This window comes from Pseudogymnoascus verrucosus, assembly GCF_001662655.1.
Source record: "Pseudogymnoascus verrucosus strain UAMH 10579 unplaced genomic scaffold scaffold_23, whole genome shotgun sequence".
Lineage (NCBI taxonomy): Eukaryota > Fungi > Ascomycota > Leotiomycetes > Thelebolales > Thelebolaceae > Pseudogymnoascus > Pseudogymnoascus verrucosus.
Genome location: NW_017263674.1, coordinates 23,993 through 44,499, shown reverse-complemented (window position 1 = coordinate 44,499; position 20,507 = coordinate 23,993). Strand labels below are relative to the sequence as shown.

The 20,507-nt window shown below is 49.1% G+C and overlaps 7 protein-coding genes across 7 annotated transcripts; 3 read left to right on the top strand and 4 right to left on the bottom strand.

Annotated features, from left to right (window-relative positions):
• The first annotated feature begins 309 nt into the window (after nt 1-309).
• Nucleotides 310-3,595, top strand: VE01_05596 (uncharacterized protein). The gene has a single exon (XM_018275059.2). It carries the CDS (start codon nt 800-802, stop codon nt 3,575-3,577), a length of 2,778 nt encoding a protein of 925 aa, XP_018130176.1. The 5' UTR covers nt 310-799; the 3' UTR covers nt 3,578-3,595.
• Nucleotides 3,596-3,646: 51 nt separating this feature from the next.
• On the bottom strand, nt 3,647-6,226 carry VE01_05595 (uncharacterized protein). The gene is made up of 3 exons (XM_018275058.2): nt 6,150-6,226; nt 5,116-6,085; nt 3,647-5,048 (listed from the first exon to the last, which is right to left on the bottom strand). Exons 2-3 carry the CDS (start codon nt 5,942-5,944, stop codon nt 3,703-3,705), a joined length of 2,175 nt encoding a protein of 724 aa, XP_018130175.1. The 5' UTR covers nt 5,945-6,085; nt 6,150-6,226; the 3' UTR covers nt 3,647-3,702.
• Nucleotides 6,227-6,364: 138 nt separating this feature from the next.
• VE01_05594 (uncharacterized protein) lies at nt 6,365-9,438 on the top strand. The gene is made up of 8 exons (XM_059463715.1): nt 6,365-6,553; nt 6,609-6,686; nt 6,770-7,428; nt 7,479-7,681; nt 7,731-7,751; nt 7,805-8,206; nt 8,265-8,587; nt 8,643-9,438. The coding sequence occupies exons 1-8, from the start codon at nt 6,436-6,438 to the stop codon at nt 9,341-9,343; spliced, it is 2,505 nt and encodes an 834-aa protein (XP_059319686.1). The 5' UTR covers nt 6,365-6,435; the 3' UTR covers nt 9,344-9,438.
• VE01_05593 (uncharacterized protein) lies at nt 9,348-11,415 on the bottom strand. The gene is made up of 2 exons (XM_018275056.2): nt 10,812-11,415; nt 9,348-10,753 (listed from the first exon to the last, which is right to left on the bottom strand). The coding sequence occupies exons 1-2, from the start codon at nt 11,352-11,354 to the stop codon at nt 9,497-9,499; spliced, it is 1,800 nt and encodes a 599-aa protein (XP_018130173.2). The 5' UTR covers nt 11,355-11,415; the 3' UTR covers nt 9,348-9,496.
• Nucleotides 11,416-11,420: 5 nt separating this feature from the next.
• Nucleotides 11,421-13,681, top strand: VE01_05592 (uncharacterized protein). Its single transcript, XM_018275055.2, has 7 exons — nt 11,421-11,891; nt 11,952-12,036; nt 12,089-12,703; nt 12,751-13,007; nt 13,064-13,179; nt 13,234-13,294; nt 13,346-13,681. Exons 1-7 carry the CDS (start codon nt 11,678-11,680, stop codon nt 13,558-13,560), a joined length of 1,563 nt encoding a protein of 520 aa, XP_018130172.1. The 5' UTR covers nt 11,421-11,677; the 3' UTR covers nt 13,561-13,681.
• Nucleotides 13,230-14,556, bottom strand: GRG-1 (Glucose-repressible protein). Its single transcript, XM_018275054.2, has 2 exons — nt 14,023-14,556; nt 13,230-13,964 (listed from the first exon to the last, which is right to left on the bottom strand). Exons 1-2 carry the CDS (start codon nt 14,104-14,106, stop codon nt 13,833-13,835), a joined length of 216 nt encoding a protein of 71 aa, XP_018130171.1. The 5' UTR covers nt 14,107-14,556; the 3' UTR covers nt 13,230-13,832.
• Nucleotides 14,557-15,153: 597 nt separating this feature from the next.
• Nucleotides 15,154-20,077, bottom strand: VE01_05590 (uncharacterized protein). Its single transcript, XM_059463714.1, has 8 exons — nt 20,040-20,077; nt 19,561-19,976; nt 17,054-19,511; nt 16,318-16,989; nt 16,066-16,209; nt 15,937-15,990; nt 15,749-15,884; nt 15,154-15,682 (listed from the first exon to the last, which is right to left on the bottom strand). The coding sequence occupies exons 2-8, from the start codon at nt 19,599-19,601 to the stop codon at nt 15,309-15,311; spliced, it is 3,879 nt and encodes a 1,292-aa protein (XP_059319685.1). The 5' UTR covers nt 19,602-19,976; nt 20,040-20,077; the 3' UTR covers nt 15,154-15,308.
• Nucleotides 20,078-20,507: the final 430 nt, after the last annotated feature.

The window sequence follows — 20,507 nt, the reverse complement described above, 5'->3', positions numbered from 1 at the left end:
GAAGGTGCGACCCGCCACCAATATACAGAGTAGGCAGGCGCAATAGCCATGTCATCGAGTACATATTATGAGATTATGAATGTACATATTATGAGATTATGAATACAATAAATATTATTACATACACATACACAAGCCCAAATAAATCATTGTCTCTACCTATTGCCGTATGTCTGGCCTTAGTTGCAGACACAATAGTTGACACCACCACTCGGCCGAATGGTCTCGCCTGTATTTTTTACCGACACATACTATATCAGACGCTTGCACAAGTTGTCGTCAAATATTTACTAACTATACAGACTGATATTCCCACGTGCCTCCACAAGTTTACGAAGTACGACCGATCAGATCAAAGCCAAGGAGCCAAGAAACTCCGAATTACCGGCAGTATTGCCCCTGTAACCCCCGCACTCCCCCGCGCTCCGTCATTCGTGGTTAATGGTCTCCTCAACGGAGAATTAACTTCGCGATTATCCATCGCCCATCTTTAACCCGAGATAAACAAGTGCTCGCTGGAAGCTCAGGATAGGAACAGGCGCAAGACATGGGCAGATCATCTAAACTCCAATTCTTAGCTGCATCATGCATGGATCATATGGTGCAATCTCGGTGCACCATCTTCACCGAGGACTCTTGCGTGCAAAAGTTAAGTGGCTACGTGATGTAGTAATTGTCTATATAGTCTGCAGTTTTGACCCTCACGGACTATTCAACCACGGCAAGTTAAGTTTTGCCCAGGGCGTGCTTCATTTCCAAAAGTTTTGGGAGTGAATCCTCACGCAAGTGGCTTTCAATCATGCGGACCCCAGTTTATATTGCCCTCTGCGGCTTCTTTGGATTGGGCACGGCTTCACCCACTACCAATTCTGGCTCCTCGAGCGCGGCAACTGTGCATTGGCTTGGTGACAAGCCGGCACACAACCTTGGAACAACCTTTGGTGTCCCATGGGCACAGGGTCAGCATGATCCCAAGAAAACTAAGTTTACCGTCTCCAGCGGATCCAACCAGGTCGATCTCCAGTCATGGGTGACTGGCTACTGGTCTGATGGCTCGGTCAAGTGGACTGGACATGCAATTGCAGCATCTGAGAACATCCTCGACGAATACACCGTGACTGCTTCAAAGTCGGCCGCATCCGTTGAGTCTGCCAGCACGAACAGCAAAAATAAGTTGAAGGTTACCGACACCGCAAAGAAGATTACCGTCGACACGGGCAAACTGAAAGTGTCATTCCCGAAATCAGGCAGCAACATCATTGATACGATCCAGACTGCAGGTGGGAAGATAATTGGGCAAGATGGTCGACTTGTTCTTCAAAGCCAGTCGGGTGTGGATTCCAACTCCGATAGCCGTGGAAAGCAGCCGATTAAGAACCTCAACTTCGCGAGTAAAATTGAGGGAGTTACAGTGGGAAAGCAGAATTCCGTGCGTGCCTTGGTCACCGTCCGTGGCAAGCATCAAGTCACTAGTGGAGGCCCTCATGATGACTGGCTTCCATTCGTCCTGCGGTTCTACCTGTACTCTAACTCCGATGCCATTCGCCTTGTCCACAGTCTCGTGTTTGATGCACCTGCCGAGAAGAATTTCATCACCGGCCTGGGGATCCGATTCGGAGTCCCTCTGAAAGGAGAAGAACTATACAATCGCCATGTTAGGATTGCTGGTGTTGATGGCGGCCTTCTCAGCGAAGCGGTGAAAGGGATCACCGGCCTAAGGAGAGATCCTGGAGCAGCCGTGAGGACTGCACAGTATGATGGTGTTGTGGTTCCAGACATTAGTACCTGGGATACGCGTGTGTCGACCAGAATGAAGTGGATCCCAGCTTGGGGCGACTACAGCCTGTCTCAACTATCCTCCGATGGCTTCACCCTGAAGAAACGCACCAAAGCTGGACAAAGCTGGATCAACATTTCTGGAGGTACACGCGCTGGCGGACTTGCATATCTTGGAGGCGCTACACAAGGTGGACTGGCCGTGGGACTACGTGACTTCTGGAAGCGCTATCCTAGTGGTCTTGACATCTCCAATGCTGCCTCAGACCTCGGAGAGATCACGGTGTGGCTTTACGACCCAGCGGCAGAACCATTAGATCTTCGCCCTTACCATGATGGCCTGAACCAGACAACCTATGCCGATCAGTTGGACGCTCTTGAAATCACATATGAAGATTACGAACCGGGATTCAATACTCCTTATGGAATTGCTAGAACAAGTGAAGTCTTCATATTTGGCTTTGAGAAGACGCCTTCGAGAGACACACTATCGGATTTGACAGAACATATGAACAACCCACCTGTTCTGACGGCAGAACCCGCATATATTCAGAAAACAAAGGCCCTTGGGTCCTACTGGGGACTGCCTGATACCACTAGTGCACGTTCTGCAGAGATTGAGGGCCACCTCGATTTCCTTTTCAAGCAATATCAAAAAGAAGTCGAGCAACGCAGGTGGTACGGGTTCCTAAATTACGGCGATTTCATGCATAGCTACGATACAGATAGGCATACCTGGCGCTACGATGTGGGTGGGTATGGCTGGGATAACTCCGAGCTTTCCCCCGACCTATTTTTCTGGCAATACTTCCTACGCACTGGTAGAGAAGATGTCTACCGATTCGCAGAGGCTCTCACCCGCCACACTGGTGAGGTCGATGTTTACCACATTGGTGATTGGAAGGGCTTGGGCACCCGCCACGGTGTCCAGCATTGGGCTGATAGCGCAAAGCAAGCCCGTATTTCGCAACCGCAATACCGCAAGTACTTCTACTACCTCTCCGGCGGTGACGAGCGGATCGGAGAGCTATTCGATGAGCTTCTGGACACGGAGACGACGTACGGAATTCTGGACCCTCAAAGAAAAGTGCGCAAAGATGGCTGGGTTCCAACCCCTAACTCAACGGTTGCATTCAGTCTGGGAACCGATTGGTCTGCTCTTGCCAGTGGATGGCTCATTGAATGGGAGCGCCGCGGACTTAGATGGGAAGAGGCAAAGACTAAGCTCACGAGCACAATCACCAGCATCGCTAATCTCAAGTATGGCTTTGTCACTGGATCCGGATTGTACAGTCTTCAGAACAGCACCTTAGGCCCCCCTCCATTGGATCCCGACAACAAAGGTCTCGTCGATGTCTCTCATCTGTCAGCCGTATTTGGTCTCCCCGAAGTAGTCTCCGAGGCCATCGAGTACTACGGCGATGACCTCCCAGCAGGTTTCAAAGACGCATGGTACGACTACTGTTATTACTATGCAGCAACTGGTGACGAACAGGTAGCTCGTTATGGAGTTAAGTTCAAGGACATCAGCTTGCTACAGGCTCATTCGCGTCTCACAGCGTACGCCGCTCACCAGACCAGCAACACGACGTTGGCCAAGCGAGCGTGGCGCGATCTCTTGAACTCGGATGGTCTTGGTCCAAACACACCCTGGAATACTACCCATATGAGTGGTAGCTCAGTCTTGGTGGCTCTTGATGAAGCGCCCTGGCTCGGGTCAAATGATGTCGCTCAGTATGGGTTGGCTGTTATCCAGAATTTGGCCCTGGCAAGAGATGCTCTTGATACTTGGAATTCTTAGTTAAACACTATAGTTGAGAATCCTTATTGGATAATTTTAACATTTAGTAGATAATAATTAAATTATATTTGCACGCTTTGCTGTCTATTTAAACTACTTCTAGGGCATGATAGGATGGTCGAGCTCTATAATATATTGGTATATTCCTCTACGTCCAGGCGCGGTTTGTCCCGCCATAGCTCTCTGATACTGGCATTATCTAATCCAGAAGAACTAGACACAGCAAAAATCCCTGTGATAAGCCATGCTTCGCTAGAATTACCTTGGACCTGGAAGCGGTGATGCAACGAGGGAATGCGAGATCTCTGTGCCACCAAATTTGTGTTTGAATCTGGCCTCAAGAGATCGCTTCGACACTCACGACCGCCAAATACAGGATCGATGGGTGGTCGTTTTTGGGCTCCGGCCGATAAATCAGCGATACCACTCGCTCCTGCGTCGGAAAGAACTAAGCAATTATAATCTCCTTCCCAAATACCTTCTTGGGCCGCGTCTGTTGCCTTTTCATCTTCACTGGACAATAAGTCTCTCAGCTCCGGGGTAAGAGTAGGCAGAACAACCCCTGTAACTCCTTCACTTGATATTGCAAAACCCGCATCCACTAACTGGAACAACGAGTCTGAATATTGGGCTTTCCAAGTCAATACGTGTACACGGACATGCCATCCCGGCCACCTCTCCAAGGGAGGAATAAGGATAGTTTCAATCTTAAAATCAGTAGATTTCCACGGCCGCCACGCGCTTATGAGGACCGGTACAGTGGTAGTTTTCGGCCCACTATCTTTTTGACCCTCTAACGTGAGTTGAACTGACTTGATCCGAGCAGATTCTGGCTCCCATCGAGCTTTCCATGTGTCGCCACCGTCATTACTAACTGATAGAGTGCTGTCGGGTGCCATCTGGGAGAGGAGAGGGCCGACTGGAACACTGAATGCGAATGCGGACGAGTATGCGAGTTTGCTGTATTTGGCCTCTCTGGCTCGGTGCGGCTTTTGCGTCGATTGTCCTGCGGAGAGGAGGAAGTGATGCTCTGGGAGACTACAGGTGATTTGCGCGGCGGGGTTAACGACACCAAAAGGGCTGAGACTTGTATCATTTTGATTGCCCAGCTCATGAGATAGAGTATTTGTTGAGAGAGGGTGGGGGAGCTCTTCACATTGCCAAAAAGGATGATCCTCACTCAATCTAAGAACCGAGAATGTTTTCAAACACCAGTAGACCGACTGTGGCGAGTTATAATCTTCACTCATGAACATGTTTGGGTAAGTATAACCGATATTGAGGGTTCCATCTGTGTTGAAGATATCGGATTGCTTTGCCCACCAACGGAGGTGGCGCAACAAAAGTCCTTTGACGACGCCCATATCATTTAATGGGGCTGGAAGAGGAATTTCAGCAACGACCGCTGCCGACCAAAATGCCGCAAATGCAAAACGGTACGTCAGACTCCGACCAAATGGGATGGCAGCGCCTTTGACACGTCAGATAATGCACATCCAATGCAGGTTCTAAGGGCTTGTGAATTGCAAAAAACTCACCATTAACATCGAAGTACCTCCAAAAGGTCGCTGCAAATTCTCCAGCTTCCGATCGATAACGCTCGACCCTCTCGGGATCAAGGTCCCGTGCGAAACGGACGTACGCCAGCTGCGAGTACTGAATTGCAAAACTGCCCGAGTAGTAATCTGCTTGCCTCTTGTCCGCAGACCATAGACCATCTGATGACCAACCATCTCCGATATAAAACGAGTCCAGCATTTTGAAATCAACGTCTATAAATGGCTTGACCTCATCGTAGGGAACCCCACAGGATTTTACCAGTGCCAGGTTCACCAGAATTCTAAACCAACGCCAGTTTGATGGGGGAACTGTCTTTTCATTTATTAACCGCAACCAGGCTACAATTCGGTCTCTCTTTTGCTGATCCACTTGAGAGTCCGAACCTGGTGTGTTCGGGAGCGCTGATAGAAATGCCGTAGGGGCGGTCAAGAGCGCATATGCTATGGGCTCCATTTCCACCATGCGTTGATCATGCTCTCCTGTATGGCCCCAAAACGTATCCGAACGCGGATCAACGCCAGCGTCCAGTCCGCGAATCCATGAGTAGAGATCTAGATCCCCGGAGGCGGTCGCGGACGTGGTGGGTTGCGCTGCGAGTAAGTCCGCAACAACCCAGAGTGGCCTTGCAAAGCCTTCGAGTTGAGCTGAGATTTCATCAAACCCTGTTCCTGTTGCAGTGGACAACTTGACCCTGGCGCCGCACGGTGACTTGTAAGGCGTTAGAGGTTTGAGGAGGGATGTGGCAGCTTGCAAGACATCATCGCGGGACTGGAATGGATTATCGGAAAACCCAAGTAGCGGTGGCATATTGGGATTGATGGGAGAGCAGTAACACTGCGAGAACAAGACAGAAATGGCAAGTTAGAAGATCTTTTAGGCATTCATCAAGGTCGGAAGCAATATTGAAGCTTTCCTATGTTCACTCCAGTCACGCCACTTCGTACTACTCTGGTTCCTCGGGTTAGCTATCGACGCATAATAATCTCGCAATACATAAAAACATAAATATTACCTTCAACAGAAAAGATACGCGCGCCGATGCTAGCAGGTGCTTTCGGGGACTAGAAGGTCTCGGATGAGTGGTTGACTTGCGGCAGTTAGGCTGGTGCGGGGAAGAGCAGGGATAGTTTGCGGGGGTCAATATGATTTGTGGGGCTTAATTTTGCGGGGTTCGGTATTCGGGATTACTGTGGCGGAGAACGGGCAAAGGGCAGCGGGCATTGTATAAAGGTAAACCCGTCAACCGGAAAGTGTCAGACAGCTCCTTTACCTGGCGATTATTATTTTTGGGCCGGAGAATGGATTCATCGCAAACTCCACTTCCCGCTTCCACCAGACCCGCATGTCGGGAATGTCGGCGACGTAAGCTTGGCTGTTCAAAGGAGCTACCGGCTTGCAAGGAGTGCAGAAGGCTGGGTAAACACAGCTCAGTCCAATAGGCTTTCCTGATGCTAATCGTCTGCGTGATTAGGGGCTGGATGTGTTTACGAAGCACGCGAGAAACCCGGCTTGAAGCCCGGGGCGGTGGAAAACTTGAATAGGAGAGTGGGTTAGTACTGCAATGCCATTTTGTTTGTATTGCCACTTATTTTTATGGGCGATACTTTGCAATTATTACTGATTCTTTGTTAGACAGGGTTGAGCAACTGTTGCAGCAGTTGCAGCAACAAACTGAGTCAGCTCAGAGCTCTGGGTATGCGCCAAGCCCTGCGTGGCGTAATGGCGACGACCACAGGCCGCGAGAAGCTTCCGAGCTCTTGCAATTATTCGAAAGGGAAATGAGAGAGTTTAAAATTATGAATAATCGTCGAACCACTGCCTCATCTCAAGGCCCAACTCAACCAGAGGGCCAATTGGTAGAAGGCCTTAAGCGGTCAGCTGAGTTCTCACCTCGCCATCAAGCAAAACGGAGGCGCTTGATATCAGAAGGAAATTTCAATTGGGGAGAACTAGTATTGTGTTCAGATTCCCTGGACAAGCAATCTTCTGCATACTTGCTGGATGGCGTCTTGGACAACTACTTCTCCCAGGTCCATCCGTGGCTTCCCATGCTGCACGAGAACAGTTTCCGACAGCAACTCGCGGAACAAGTATATGATGAAAATATCGAGGCAATCTTGCATGCTATGGTAGTTGCAGCGGTGAGGTTGGTCATACGTCCGGATACACCGGCAAGCATTAGGCGCACATTGAAGTTGACAAAGCGCTCCCGAGACTGGGTACTGCTCCATGCATTTGGCTCGTTATCGGTCGAGAACCTTCAGGCTCTGCTCATTATTGCCTTTGACTATGTATGCTTGTAGCACCCTGAATATGTATTGATTATATCTAATGAGAATAGATCGGAAGAGGCGAGGCGAACAGCGCATGGTCGATCGTGGGCTCTCTTACCCGCACCGTGGAATATCTCCAACTGAGTGTCGAGGTTGATGATACTGACGAGCAACCATTACTCAAGCCATGTCCTATTGTTCCATCATGTAAAGACTGGACCGAGACGGAGACAAGGCGAAGAGTGTTCTGGAATATTTTCAATATGGATCGGTAAGTGAGGCAATACACTCGTTGCTGGTTGGTATATTGACTAGTTTAGGCTATGTTCAGTCATGACAGGGTACGCTCTCACGATAGCATTCAATACTTGCCCCTTTACTTACCGATTTTTAGGTGGAACACCAGCCTCACATCCGACGATGTTCATCGAAGGCTTCCAGTAGACGGTGTCCTATGGCGGAAGAGAGAAGCGGTAACAGCCCCTTACTTTGGTATATGGGATAAGTCGGCTGGAAGGATAGGAAACTCCATCGCGTACTTAACAACACAATACCCCACTCTTGCGCAGAGCCCCGAAGAGGAGCACCAGAGCCCGGGATCGATGTCGAATTTTGGTCAGAACAATAATACCGAGGCGATGTCATCCGTCGGAGCGTTCGCCTATTGCATTGAAGCCACTGAGTCTATGAGTCGCGTTACGACCTATTTCCTTCAACAAAAAGTAAACCTTTCGGACCAAAAACAGATTGGTAGCTGGTTGATGAGGTTCAAAGAGCTGGATTTGCGACTTGTACAGTAAGATAGTTTCTCTCTCCCCTCCGCCTGCCAACTCATTCTAACACAACCTCCCTAGCTGGAAGATGTTTTTGCCAGGAAAATGGAAGGATACCAACATCTCACGACGACCAACCGAGATTATAATGGATCCCAACTTAACGCTCGCACACATCACACACAACGCTTCTATGATACTATTGCATCAGTTGATTGCGTATCCCCCGGAGAACTGGGACTGGGCAACCCGGCTTCCAAGCCGTTGCAGCGCGGATACGTGTCAAACTGCAGCTCTAGAGACGTCGAGTATAACAGAAAAATATCTTTGGAGTCCAACGACTAGCAAAATAGTCAACAGCCAATTCACCTTCTGTGTATTTCTCGCAGCGAGAGTGTTACTGGGTAAGATGCGCCTCTTATCACATTATTCGAATGTATTGTTTTCTAATTCATATAGTTCACTGGAGATATTATGAGGATAAACATCCCCTCCCCGAATTTTTCAAGCTTATCGAAAGCCTCGATGCTCTCTCTAATCGATGGGAAGGTTCCCCGAGACTAAACACTACAGGCCACGCGAACCTAGCTGCTAAATATGCAGGCTTGCTTCGCCGCATGCATGAGAAATGCGTAAACGACGTGGGCTTTCGAATTGGTGTTCTTGCCTACGCCAATGAACTGGGAGTCGACAGTATCAATAGTCCCCAAGTGGTTAACATAGACCAAGAAGACTCCAGTGACGAGGAAGATATCATTGAAAGGACGGAAGAAAACAGCCAACGACGGTCAATGAATGAACCTAACCACGTCCAAAATCCAGAGGTCCAAGACGTAGCTAAGAGCGAGGACCAAGCTGCCAGCGGATATCAAGCCAACGGCTCAAGTAGGACGGCAGGGCGCGAGGGGACATTCCCACCGACCGGCGAGCTGCGAACACCAATAAGCATCGATCCAACACCAGTTCAACTTCCTGTCAGTCAACAGCAATACCCCTTAATGCAGCGACCGAATGTCTCGGTGATGCAGGGAAACGATATAGTCCCGGATGAGTTCACATATATCTCGCAAATGTTCCTCAACCAACAATTTCTGGATAGAGATCGGGTCATTAGTTACGATGAGGGAATGTTCGCGGCAAATATGGATGGATGGGAATAAGGTGGTCAATTGTTGATGATGATTCAGTGTATCTATAGTTCTAAGTAAATGTTCAACTTCAGGGCAATCCCAACCAATGTGTTTGCAGCCCCGCTATTCTAGCAAATTTACAATGAATGAAAATGCCAATGCGCTCTATATCCCATGTGTATATCATATCAACCCCATCCGAAGAAGTCGATTGCCAAACTGAAGCAGATAATAATCCCCATAAACCAAACCATGGTTTGCGTACCTGCGATTTGCGCCCACGTTATTGTTCGCTGTTCCGTTCTTAAGTATGCCATCGAAAGTGCTTCCAGCCAGGACGTCTTCTATCTCTAGCGTGTCGTTCTCTGACCCTTTTTGTGAACCGTCAACAACGAACCTCGCCTTTTCCTCAGCAAGTGCGCCCCGGAGGAGCCCCTTTACCACATCAATCGCTGCAATACGGAAATTTTCTGCAATGGCAAGCTGCCCATCCGCCACGAGAGCTTCGGACAAGATCATCATGCCATTGGCTGCAATAGAACTTGCTGAGGAGTCAAAGACGGGCTTCTCTGGATTCTCAACTGGCGCATCAAAGTCCCAGGGGGGGACATTGTATCCGGGACCTAGACGCCGCAAAAAGTACTCGGTCAATCCACACGCAGCATCGAGAAATATGCGCTCTTTGGTCCACATATACGTCTGTGCATAACCCAAAATAGCCCATGCCTGACCTCGCGCCCAGGTTGAATCCGTGGCATAGCCTTGGGCCGTGAGGCGTTGCTTTATAGCACCAGTTTTCGGATCGATATTGGCGACGTGGCAGGTCGAGTAAATAGGCCCAGAGTATCCTGTTATTGATGCTGCGATGCCAGATTCAAGGCGGAGGTGGGATGTTAGCATGGTATGGGCATGCGTGCGGGCGATTGTCGCCAGAGTGGTGTCTTTAGTATATGCTGAAGCGTAGAATAGCAGGTCTAAGTTGCATAGACTATCTATGATGACGATATTGTTCTCTTCCATGGAGATAATGCTCACGTCCTTCTTGCGGATCAAGTCCCAGCTGCGAATAGCCCCTGATGGCGCCACATATCGTGTGGCCAGACTGTACGCAGCAGTAACGATAGACTGCAGACTGCGTCGATTACCCGTAAGCTCCCAGTCAAGCCGCAGGGCAGGCTCGACAATAAACCCAATGTCGTGTGTGTCGGTCCTTGTGGCCATTGCATGGAGAGGCTCCGCCCATGCTCGGCATAGAGCGAGGAGAGTCTTCCGGGGCAGCGGATATCCCTGCGAGCCTGGATACCGAGTTTCTCGCTCCAATAGTGTATATAGCGAGCCAGGGAAAAATCCACAGGTCCAGAAACTTGCTTCACGGAGCTCATAGCGGCCCTGCTGCGAGCCCTCTTGAGGGACAATCTCAGGGTAAGCAGTTGGAGGATCCTAGATGTAGTGTAAGTCATTTGAACTGGTGAAATCGGAAATATATGGGCCAAATCACGTTATCCTTCAGGTCTCGTTGTGCAACACGCCATAGTTTTGCTGCTATGTTTTCTGCGAAAAGTTGCTGTAGTTCCCCGTCCTTGGGTTGGCTAGTATTCAAAAGAATGGAAGCTACGTCCTCGGCTTTTGGGACCTGTGAGATGGAGACTGTGCTGGCCGTGCTGTGTGTTGACGGGACTTCATGGAATTGTGAGAGTTTATTCCCAGCGGCAAGAGGGCCATAATTGCGGTGAATCTGTAATTCAGTCATCGTTGTAATAGCCGTGATGCCTAAAATGAGCGAGAGTACGTTAGAGAAGAAGTTTATTCTATCGCAAGCTATGCAGAGTCGAGCCAGGCTGGACACGGGAGAAAGCAGACCGATACCTATGTCATGATTTAAGTAACCCGTCTTGGAACTCTTCTTATTCCCAAATCCACATCGTGATCCATAATACGCCTCAAAGTTCAGAGCGGCAAAGTTCACTGATGGCAAAGTGATAACGGAGAAATTCACCCGGGTGGGACAATTCGCTGCCGGCGCTAGTATCCACCACCACATGGGACCTCGTTAAAGGGGGTCGGGCTACCAATACCCCGCAAACTCCGCTGTCAACACTCCGTTGCCCGACGGGATCCAACATCAGAACCCCAGGAAACACAAGCTTGCCATTCAATTGCTTGTCGGATGCGGACAAAATGGCGCCCATCACTATCCATTTGTCCTGTTCGCATCGCTGTGGCTTTACCGCCAAGAATCGACACGGACTGCCTCTCTAACTTCAACCTCTACTTAATAGTCGCGGCTGCCGACCGACTCTGGACGATCAACACCCACCTGCCACCTCACCGGTCTCTTAACCTTAACAGACCCTCTTTTCAATTATGGCTGAAGTTAAGCAGGCCGAGACTGGCACGACGCCAGTGGCTAAGTCCGACGACGAGGTGTCAATCATGGAGAGAGGAGTGCCTCCCAAGCGGTCCATCTGGAAAGCTTGGATGTACATGTTCGATTGGTATCCTAGCCATTACTCTGTCGAAGAGCGCAAGCTTCTTAGGAAGCTCGATTACACGCTGATGCCGTTTTGCTGCTTGATGTGTAAGTGCGCGAGGCTCACGAGCTGATCATGGAAGCAAATATCTTACTAACACTGGATAGTCTTCATTAAATGGCTAGATCAGTCCAATCTAAACAATGCATACGTATCAGGAATGAAGGAAGAGCTGAAGCTGAATGGCAACCAGTAAGTTTTTATTATAGCAACCTGATACCAAAGCATGTCTAACCCGACCCAGGTATTCCTTATTTGGAACCTTCTACAACGTTGGATATTTGCTCTTCGAGATCCCCTCAATGATGTTGCTCTCCCGCCCCCACCTCGCGCGGTGGTACGTTCCCAGCATGGAAGTTGCCTGGTCGGCCCTGACCTTCATCCAATGCCGCCTACGCAACGAGTACGACATCTACGGTCTCCGGTTCCTCCTCGGTGTTCTCGAGACGCCCGCCTCCACCGGATCGCTTTATATCCTCTCATCCTGGTATCGCGCTGACGAACTGTTTAAGAGAGCCGGCGTTTGGTACGTGTCGAGTAACGCTGGTGCCATGTTTGGAGGTTATCTTCAGGCGGCGGCTTACAACAACCTTAACGGTGTCATGGGGCGATCGGGATGGAGGTGGCTGTTTATCATCGATGGCTGCATTAGTTTGCCGATTGCTTTGGCTGGATATATGATCTTCCCCGGATTGCCGTCGAGCCCAAGGATCTGGTATATGAACGAGGCTGAGCATGAGCTGGCAAGGAAGCGTATGATTGACGACGGTGTCAAGCCTAGCAAGAAGATTGGGAAGGCTATGTTGAAGAGGGTCTTTACGAGATGGCATCTATACGTTGCTGTTCTCTGTTATGTCTGGTGAGAAACCCTGTCCCAAGTGTCTCGATATCGTACTGACATTTCAGCTTTCAATGCTCGTCTTATCCGACAGGGCAAATGGGTCTGTGGCTTAAAGACGAGGCCAAGAAGCACGGAACATACACAGTCGCCCAGATCAACACCATTCCTACTGCGGTCCAAGGTCTTGCCATTATCTCAGCTATCCTCGCAACTTCGTTGTGTATGATCTATCCTCTGTGGATTATATCGTCGGTTGTTTGCGCTATTCTGTTGTTTTGCAACCTCGTCCTTCTGGCCTGGGATGTCCCGGTTGGCCTACATTGTAAGATATTCATGCCTGTCAAGTTATATGACAATTGCTAACTTATTTGATTTTAGACACGGCTAATCTACTACTTGGATTAACTTCTGCGGTTACGCCGATTTTGTTCCCTTGGGTGAACATCATTATGAAAGATGATGCAGAGGCAAGAGCCTTTACGACGGGAGCAATGGTGAGTTTTGTTGTTGGATGCATATGAGAGTATGTGACTAATATTATTTTCCAGATGACTGTCGGATGGGCTTTCTTCTCATTCTACCCAATCACAGTGTTCCCAGTGGTTGAAGGTAAGATTGAATCATACTTTCCCGCCACGAAGAGATACTAACGTTCTCTAGCACCCAAATGGAGAAAGGGCTACACTGTGAATACCGTCTTACTCTGTCTCTTTTGGGCAGTCTTTATGCTTGGAATGTTCCTTCACAGAAGAGAAACCAAGAAGGCGGAAAGAGATGCCGAATCCGAAATCCCCATGGAGACCGAGAAAAGGTCTGGGGAGTTTGATCACGTTGACGTGGTGGCGGGGAAGAGCTCAGAAGAGGACAAGATTTGATTATTTAACATGAAAGTATTAGCGAGTCGTGTGGGAGCAATAATGTTTTCAATCAAATTACGTTTTGTTACGAAACCCAGTTTCTTTTTGTTACAGTTCAATCACAAGCATTGTTCAGAAGTATAATAATTAAGGTGGCATGAATGGGCTTAGATTTCCAATCCTAGCTAATCATACAGGCGCCATTAAGTCCTCCTATTCCGGGAATGCCACCCGCCCATCGACCCTAGTCATGATTTCGTGACTGGAGATCAGTTGAACTCTCGAGTTGTTCAGTGCTTAGCGGCCTCCTTGTGGACATCAGCCTGGGTGTTGTGGCTGGTCTCGTTGAACTTGTCTCCGATAGCATCCTTAGCGGCGGTGGCGCGGCTGGAGAGGGATGCGTCGCTGTCCTTGGCGACAGACTGGGAATAGAGTTAGTTTTCTGTTCTATCCTTACTATTGTAGTAGAGTGATGCTTACCTTGTTGGCCTCCTTGGAAGCCTCGGCGCCCTTGCCCTGGACGGTCTCGCTGACGTAGTTTGCGGCGTTCTTGATGGTCTCCATTTTGAATGAGTTTGGTTTGTTTGTTGGTTCGTTGGTTTGAGTGTGTGAAGATGATGTTTGATGAAGAAAAAGAAGAGGATGAGAGAGGGAATCAGAAGGCTATATGTAGTCGACCGAACTGGCCCTCGCTTCCGTCAGGAGAAGGGGGAGGAAGAGAGGGGTTGAGTTCCCTCAACCTGCTTTTGGGTATGTACGTCATGTAGATAGGTCAATTGTGATACTCTGGTCGTCCAGGATTCCCAGACTTATCCCCATTCGGCAAATGCAAGTCACGAGAGAATGGGATTTAAGGCAATTCCATGCAATTTGTCGCAATCCCATCCGGCGAGGGGTTCTGGGCCCTTGACCAGGGTGTAGCTAGGGAGTGGTATTGACGTCACTGACACCAACCAAACGCCGGATACACAACCAACCGAACAACCACTAAAGAAGGTAGCCACTAATATCAGCCACAGCCGCCACAGGAGGCGAAAAATGTGGGGAGCTAGACTAGAAGTGAGCCACAGCCAACAGCCACAGTAGCGCCTCGTAAACCTTGTTTGACCACCTAAAAAGCGGGGAATCCACGTATCACAGACCACCACCGAACACCGTAGACATCACTATCTTGTGCCTTGGTTGAAATGGGAAAGTGGCTTCTGTTCTGGGAATTGTTGCATCTTTGGTTGCCCCTCCACTTGCCCCTCCCTGTGGCCCTCCCTGTGGCCCTGCCTGTGGCCCTCATTGCGGCGCTTCGAGATGTGGCTCATACAGCTCATACTTGGTTTCAGCGCTCTTATTACGTCACAATTCCCATCTGTGGCTTAGCACAACCGGAGTAACATCCAATTGCGAATACTCCGTCGTTATTCTCGTGTCCCTGATTTATAGTAGTCTAATATAGGCCGAGGCGGTCAGGTCGGTTAGCTGGGAATCGATTCAAATAACATGTGTCGATGAGGGTGTTGCCTGGAACTACGAAGAACCATATCACGTGACCATACGATGTCAGAGACCATTGGCAACAAACAAGGCTTTTATGGCCCATTGCGGCAAGAATAGTAGGTGTATCGCGAGCAGAAATATATGTGTATGTGTCTATTATATGTGACAGCGTGTCCCAAGCAATCCTGTTTCCTTACCTTTAGATTTTGCAAAAAAAAACCTCGTTTGTCGTAAGGCATCCTGATCTCTAAATATGTCCCCTAAGTATCCATCCACCCCTATGAACTCCTCTCCTCCCGACTCTTCATCCAGCCCTCTAGAATACTGCCTACATCCCTAAACCTCACCGGCTTTGTCATAAAAATATCCATCCCAGAATCAAACGCCATTTCCTGATCATTCTGACTGCTGAAGCCCGTCAGCGCTATGACCAGTGCCGGCCTGATGATCGGCTGCAGCAACGGCGTCTCGACAGGGAGTAGTTGGTCCGTGACGCGTCCTGGTGTGGGGAATGGGAATGCAGGCGGTGAGGTCGGAGTGGGTGGCGATGAAAGGGATTGGAGTTGGACCCCGTAAGCGGCGCGACGTTCGGCCTCGACCGCGCGGATTTTGCGGGTGGATTCGTAGCCTGTCATTATGGGCATGGATACGTCTATTCGGAAGGTGATTAGGTTCCGGTGACTAAAGTTGGTGATCACCAGGAGGTGGCAAAGCTTACCCATGAAAATGACATCGAAGCCCTGAGGTCGGTTTTGAAATGCTTGTAGAGCTATCAAACCGTTCGTTGCCTCTTCGTAGTCCCAGCCGTTCCTTTTCATGTAGGTTGCAAGTAGCATCATGTTGACTGGGTTGTCCTACAATATAATCAGTAGCTTAGTTGTCTGCCTGGTGCCCATTCAAACTGACCTCGACCAACAACATCTTTGGTGGCTCTAGTGGGACGGGTGGTGACTCCGTAACCTATCCAGTATTAAATCTTGTTCCGAAGAGATAGAGCCACCCCTGTAGCATATGCGGACAAAATTTATTACTCACACCCGCAGACTCTGAGATCAGTGTTCCTTTCAATAGCTCGCTCAGTGCATTTTCGCTCGGCACATCGCTCGAGTTCAATCTCACAGCCACATTACTTGACATCCTATGAATGAATGCTGGTCTTGGTTCAGCCGTTTCTCTAGCCTTAAAACCCGTCGTCAGCTGTATATCCAGACAAATGGCATTTGGCGCGAAACTGATAGGTGACTTCAAATCTCCCAATAGCCTCAAGTTACTAGTACCTGCACTTACCCTGGTATTTTGTGGTGAGACTACAGGCAAGACTAGTCCAACCTGTGGTTCCGCCTGGATGGCATGATCGGCTTTCGACTTTTTGAGAGCATCCTCTGCGTCGAGGATATTCAGTAGTGCTTTCGCTAGACGATGTGGGCCACATGGTTTGCTGATGAACTCGACAAGTTGGCCGACTTCAAATTGAGATGTGTAGATACCACGTCGAGCCCCGTTACTGCAGAGAATGAGCAATAGCTGCGAACTACCTTCTATGAGTTTGGTCGACTTGAGGAACTCGGATTCATCCGAGATGACAATGTCAGCAACCGAATTATCAGAGTTAACCTTCAGGTTAAACCATTCCTCGGCATATTTTACGATCGAAGCCTTCAAACTTGTGATCGCTTCTATCTGGAGATCCGACTTCCCTGCCGTATTGTCAAATCCACGGATGGTAACCGTGCGCCCACGAGCACGGCGTCGAACAGCACTAATGGAATCTTCGGGTGTTGGTATCATCAACTCTGGCGATTCGCTCGCTCGTCGTAGACGATCATCCAGGGGTAGGCTAAGCTTCATCTCTGTGCCCTTGCCGAGGTCACTGTGAACTTCGATTACCCCACCTGACAAATCGACGATTTGCTTCACGATACTCATGCCAAGGCCGGTTCCCGGGGCTGTCACATTCTCCTTGGATTCAGTTAGCATTAATTACAAAGACCTAGCATAATAGATCGGATGTGATCTTTCAAACCTGCGTGAAAGGCATGAACAATTTCGTCTTCATAAATTCACTTGACATCCCCTGCCCAGAGTCTGATACCGTCATAGTAATCATGGTTCTGTCGAAACTGTCGCTATTCACACTTGGATTCACAGACGGTATACTTCGAGCTTCGAGCTTCACCTTGATATAGCCATCACTTGTATACTTTAACGAATTCCCAAACAAATTCATTGTCAAACGTCGCCAGGTTCCTGGGACGGTGGGAAAATGCCAGTCGTCTCTGAAGTCTATGTCAATAATGACTGTAAGCGCATCATTAGAGAAGTCAAACTGGAGCTCATCCATCGCTTTGGTATCTGTATCACGACTGTTCAACGATTCTCTCATTCGGCTCTTGGTTGTATCCGCCAGGCCTTGTGAAGATAGTCCATTGAATTCGAATCCGGCGAAAACACCATCCAGCACCTCTTCAATAATTGCAGAGACGTCGAGGTTTGCAACACTTCCCATCGGCTGCGTACTTACCTGTCCGAACTTCTTGATCTTTGAAAAGTCTAGAACATGCTCGATAGTGTCCAGCAATGTCCGGCCGCAGATGTCTACTGTATCAACTAGATTTCGTTGAAATCCGTCCAAGACCGTATCTGCCAAAAATTCCACACTTGCAAGAATTCCATGGAGCGGGCTTCTCAGCTCGTGACTAACGTTACTGATGAAGTCATCCTTTGCGAGGTCTGCACTCATTGTATTCAATCGTGTGACTTCTGACATGACGCTGTGCCCAAAAGCTATGAGATAAGACAAGTGGTTTTCAATAGAAAATATCCGAGTCGCTGAGGTTGACCAAGCGAAAGATCCCACAAAGCATCCAGATGTTGAATCATATAAGGGCACGAAAAATATTTGTCGGGCTCCTGGGAATGCTTTCAGTAATCGTAGAATCTCACTTCGTTTACGAGCATTGTGACGGGCAAGCTTGGCGTCGAAAGATGCGTTTTTAATGGTGACTTGTGATCCGTCTGGCGAGGGGATATCCGCCGGGCGCATAACCGGCCCATTCTCGTCAAACACAAAAAGCTCTCCCAGAGGGTAGTGCCTCACAAGAGAGGTTAGGAGACTCTGATCGATGGCAGTGAAACTGGCGTCAGATCCTGTGGTTTGGTCAGCCCACGAAGAGGTTTCTCGCGTTGAATATCCTAAAACGTCGGACTTCAACTTGGTTGCACCCTCGTTGCTGTGGTTGGCGTCGCGTTTCAAACGCTGGACACGAGGGCGTGGTCCCGGCCTGACTTCATCATCACTCGAACTTTCAGAGTCCTTGCCTTCCAATCGGCGTGGATCCGTCTCAAGGGTGCTGCGACCCTGATAGAATCTGAACGGGGCATCAAAGAATACAGCTCCATCAACTTCCATGCCTTCTCTGATAAGATTAGAGGCACGAGAAAACGTTGTACGAAGCTGATTTGAAAACCCGTCATTGGAAAATGCAGCGTCCTTCCCGCTGGTGATCTTTCTTGCGACATCATCGGCGCCCTCAAATACCGACTTTAGCGTTGGGACTTGTGACGAGGAAGAGCTCCAGGGCGAGTTATTGAAGTTAAAACGCGCATCCGGATTATTAGAGCTATGCTGCAGGGGAGATTGAGTTTGGCTCATGAGGGTCTCGGTTGCGGAGTTCGCAGATTCTGTCGATACAGATGCGTCGACGTCATTCGTATTGCTTTCCCAGAGGAAGCCCACTCCAGCCCCAGCTGGAAGGTTATACTTCTTGACTCTTTGCCAATCACCGTCCATCGTGCCCTCGCCTTCAACGAAAGCATGGAGAGCTTGGCTCATCATGGTAACTCTAACAATGTCTTCCTTCGCCCGAATATTCTCGAGATGGTCCATCACCGTAGCTGCCATTGTAGTCAAGAACTGGGCTTGTTCAAGGCTGAAGTCGGTCCTCGGTCTGTCGTCGACAACATAAACACAGCCAATATTAACGCCCCTCTTGTTAGTCAAAGCCACCCCGCAATAGAACCTCAGATACGGCGCGCCTTTCACGCAATCCAGCTGGCTCGTATTTTCATCCAAGAGGAGATCTGGAACCAGGAACACCGGAGTCATTTCAGCTGCTGTATCTTGGTTTGGCACAAGGCACAGCGTCTGCTCACAAAGAGATGCCGCGCGCGGGACCCTTGCCCCGCTGATAGATAGCGACGCATTTTGAGCATGACCATCGTCACCGACAAGACTCAAGTTGCTCGTTGATTCAGCCAGAAAATACTCATTCTCGTGATCAATGAGAGAGACAATGGCTCTTTGGGAGTCAAGACGGAGTGCGATCAGTTGGGCAAAGGCGGTAAGCGCAGTGTCGGAGAACGACTTTTGCGTATCAAAGTTTGTGTCCTTTGGAGGGGCATGACTTGGAGACAAAGGGCCATTATCTGCAGAGTATTCCGATTCGACTGAAGACTCTGGAATATTCCGCGGTTGGTAGTACCTACAGTTTGTAAGGTCCTTGTAACAGGCCGCATTGTCTCGTCACTGACCTGTACACTTCTCTCGCACGAAGCGTCTCCGCCGCCGACATGGTAGAACTTTGGGTTGATCGGGTTGGTTAGAGACCAATCATGGTGAAGTGGTGGAGTGGTGGGGTTAAAATCCTGAATGCGTGTCCCGCAGACGTATCTCGCAGATCGCAGCTGATGGAAAACGATTGCGAAGTACAGTGTGGTCCCTGATGGAACAACTAACGCCTCAAGAATCAGGTAAATAGCGGGGTAGCTTCAACAGGATAACGCGGCATCATGTTCAACTGGGCGCTCTGGATGATTGTCACATTCACTGGGGCGTTATCCAGACTGTATGGGGTGTTTTTCAAAGAGAAAATCTACAGCCTAGAGTTCAATTCGAGATGTCCAATAGCATCAGTTTGTCCAGTCGTCAAGTTAAACTTCAACGATGTCTGCCAACTTTAGTTCCTGATCCCTGACCGAGAAAGCGATTATGCGCTATACTAAATACGTACTAGTGTTTATGAGTTTAGCCGGAGTTTCGCCCTGTGCGCAATGGCCGCCGTCTTCTCGATTGATCATGAATAATTATCTGTGAGATTCCAGACATTACACAAAAGATATATATAAGCGGTATTTACCAATTTGAAGATTTAAGGATGCAAGATATGGCTCCGGTCATGGCAATTTCAGGGTCACTGTATGTTTTCTGTGGCCGACTCTCCACATCCAACTACTTCAATCCATTCTATTCACCACATGCGGAGGCTACTCTCTTGCCCCCGACTTGTGCTTCCAATCTTATATCCTTCGGAATGTGACAGAAAATAAGGCTGCCATTTTACGACCATTCATAGCCACTCCCCGGTTGGAAATGTTCGCATACACGTGAAGAATAGGCAACCTCAACGTGAGTTCGAGTTTGTCTCTGATGATGTGACGGAGCAGGTGAATTTATTCAAGTTTGTCTTCGTTTCTGTAGG

Coding starts and splice junctions, on each gene's coding strand:
- VE01_05590 (XM_059463714.1), bottom strand. CDS start 19,601: ATGTCGGCGGCGGAGACGCTTCGTGCGAGAGAAGTGTACAG. Junction 15,885..15,936: donor CAAAGATGTTGTTGGTCGAG/GTCAGTTTGAAT, acceptor ATTATATTGTAG/GACAACCCAGTCAACATGAT. Junction 15,683..15,748: donor CTTCGATGTCATTTTCATGG/GTAAGCTTTGCC, acceptor CCTTCCGAATAG/ACGTATCCATGCCCATAATG.
- VE01_05594 (XM_059463715.1), top strand. CDS start 6,436: ATGGATTCATCGCAAACTCCACTTCCCGCTTCCACCAGACCCGCATGT. Junction 7,752..7,804: donor CTATGTTCAGTCATGACAGG/GTACGCTCTCAC, acceptor ACCGATTTTTAG/GTGGAACACCAGCCTCACAT. Junction 8,207..8,264: donor CTGGATTTGCGACTTGTACA/GTAAGATAGTTT, acceptor CAACCTCCCTAG/CTGGAAGATGTTTTTGCCAG.
- GRG-1 (XM_018275054.2), bottom strand. CDS start 14,106: ATGGAGACCATCAAGAACGCCGCAAACTACGTCAGCGAGACCGTCCAG. Junction 13,965..14,022: donor CTTCCAAGGAGGCCAACAAG/GTAAGCATCACT, acceptor CTCTATTCCCAG/TCTGTCGCCAAGGACAGCGA.
- VE01_05593 (XM_018275056.2), bottom strand. CDS start 11,354: ATGTGGTGGTGGATACTAGCGCCGGCAGCGAATTGTCCCACCCGGGTG. Junction 10,754..10,811: donor AACGAGACCTGAAGGATAAC/GTGATTTGGCCC, acceptor CACTACATCTAG/GATCCTCCAACTGCTTACCC.
- VE01_05592 (XM_018275055.2), top strand. CDS start 11,678: ATGGCTGAAGTTAAGCAGGCCGAGACTGGCACGACGCCAGTGGCTAAG. Junction 12,704..12,750: donor GCTGTTCTCTGTTATGTCTG/GTGAGAAACCCT, acceptor CTGACATTTCAG/CTTTCAATGCTCGTCTTATC. Junction 13,295..13,345: donor AGTGTTCCCAGTGGTTGAAG/GTAAGATTGAAT, acceptor AACGTTCTCTAG/CACCCAAATGGAGAAAGGGC.
- VE01_05595 (XM_018275058.2), bottom strand. CDS start 5,944: ATGCCACCGCTACTTGGGTTTTCCGATAATCCATTCCAGTCCCGCGAT. Junction 5,049..5,115: donor GAGGTACTTCGATGTTAATG/GTGAGTTTTTTG, acceptor GACGTGTCAAAG/GCGCTGCCATCCCATTTGGT.
- VE01_05596 (XM_018275059.2), top strand. CDS start 800: ATGCGGACCCCAGTTTATATTGCCCTCTGCGGCTTCTTTGGATTGGGC.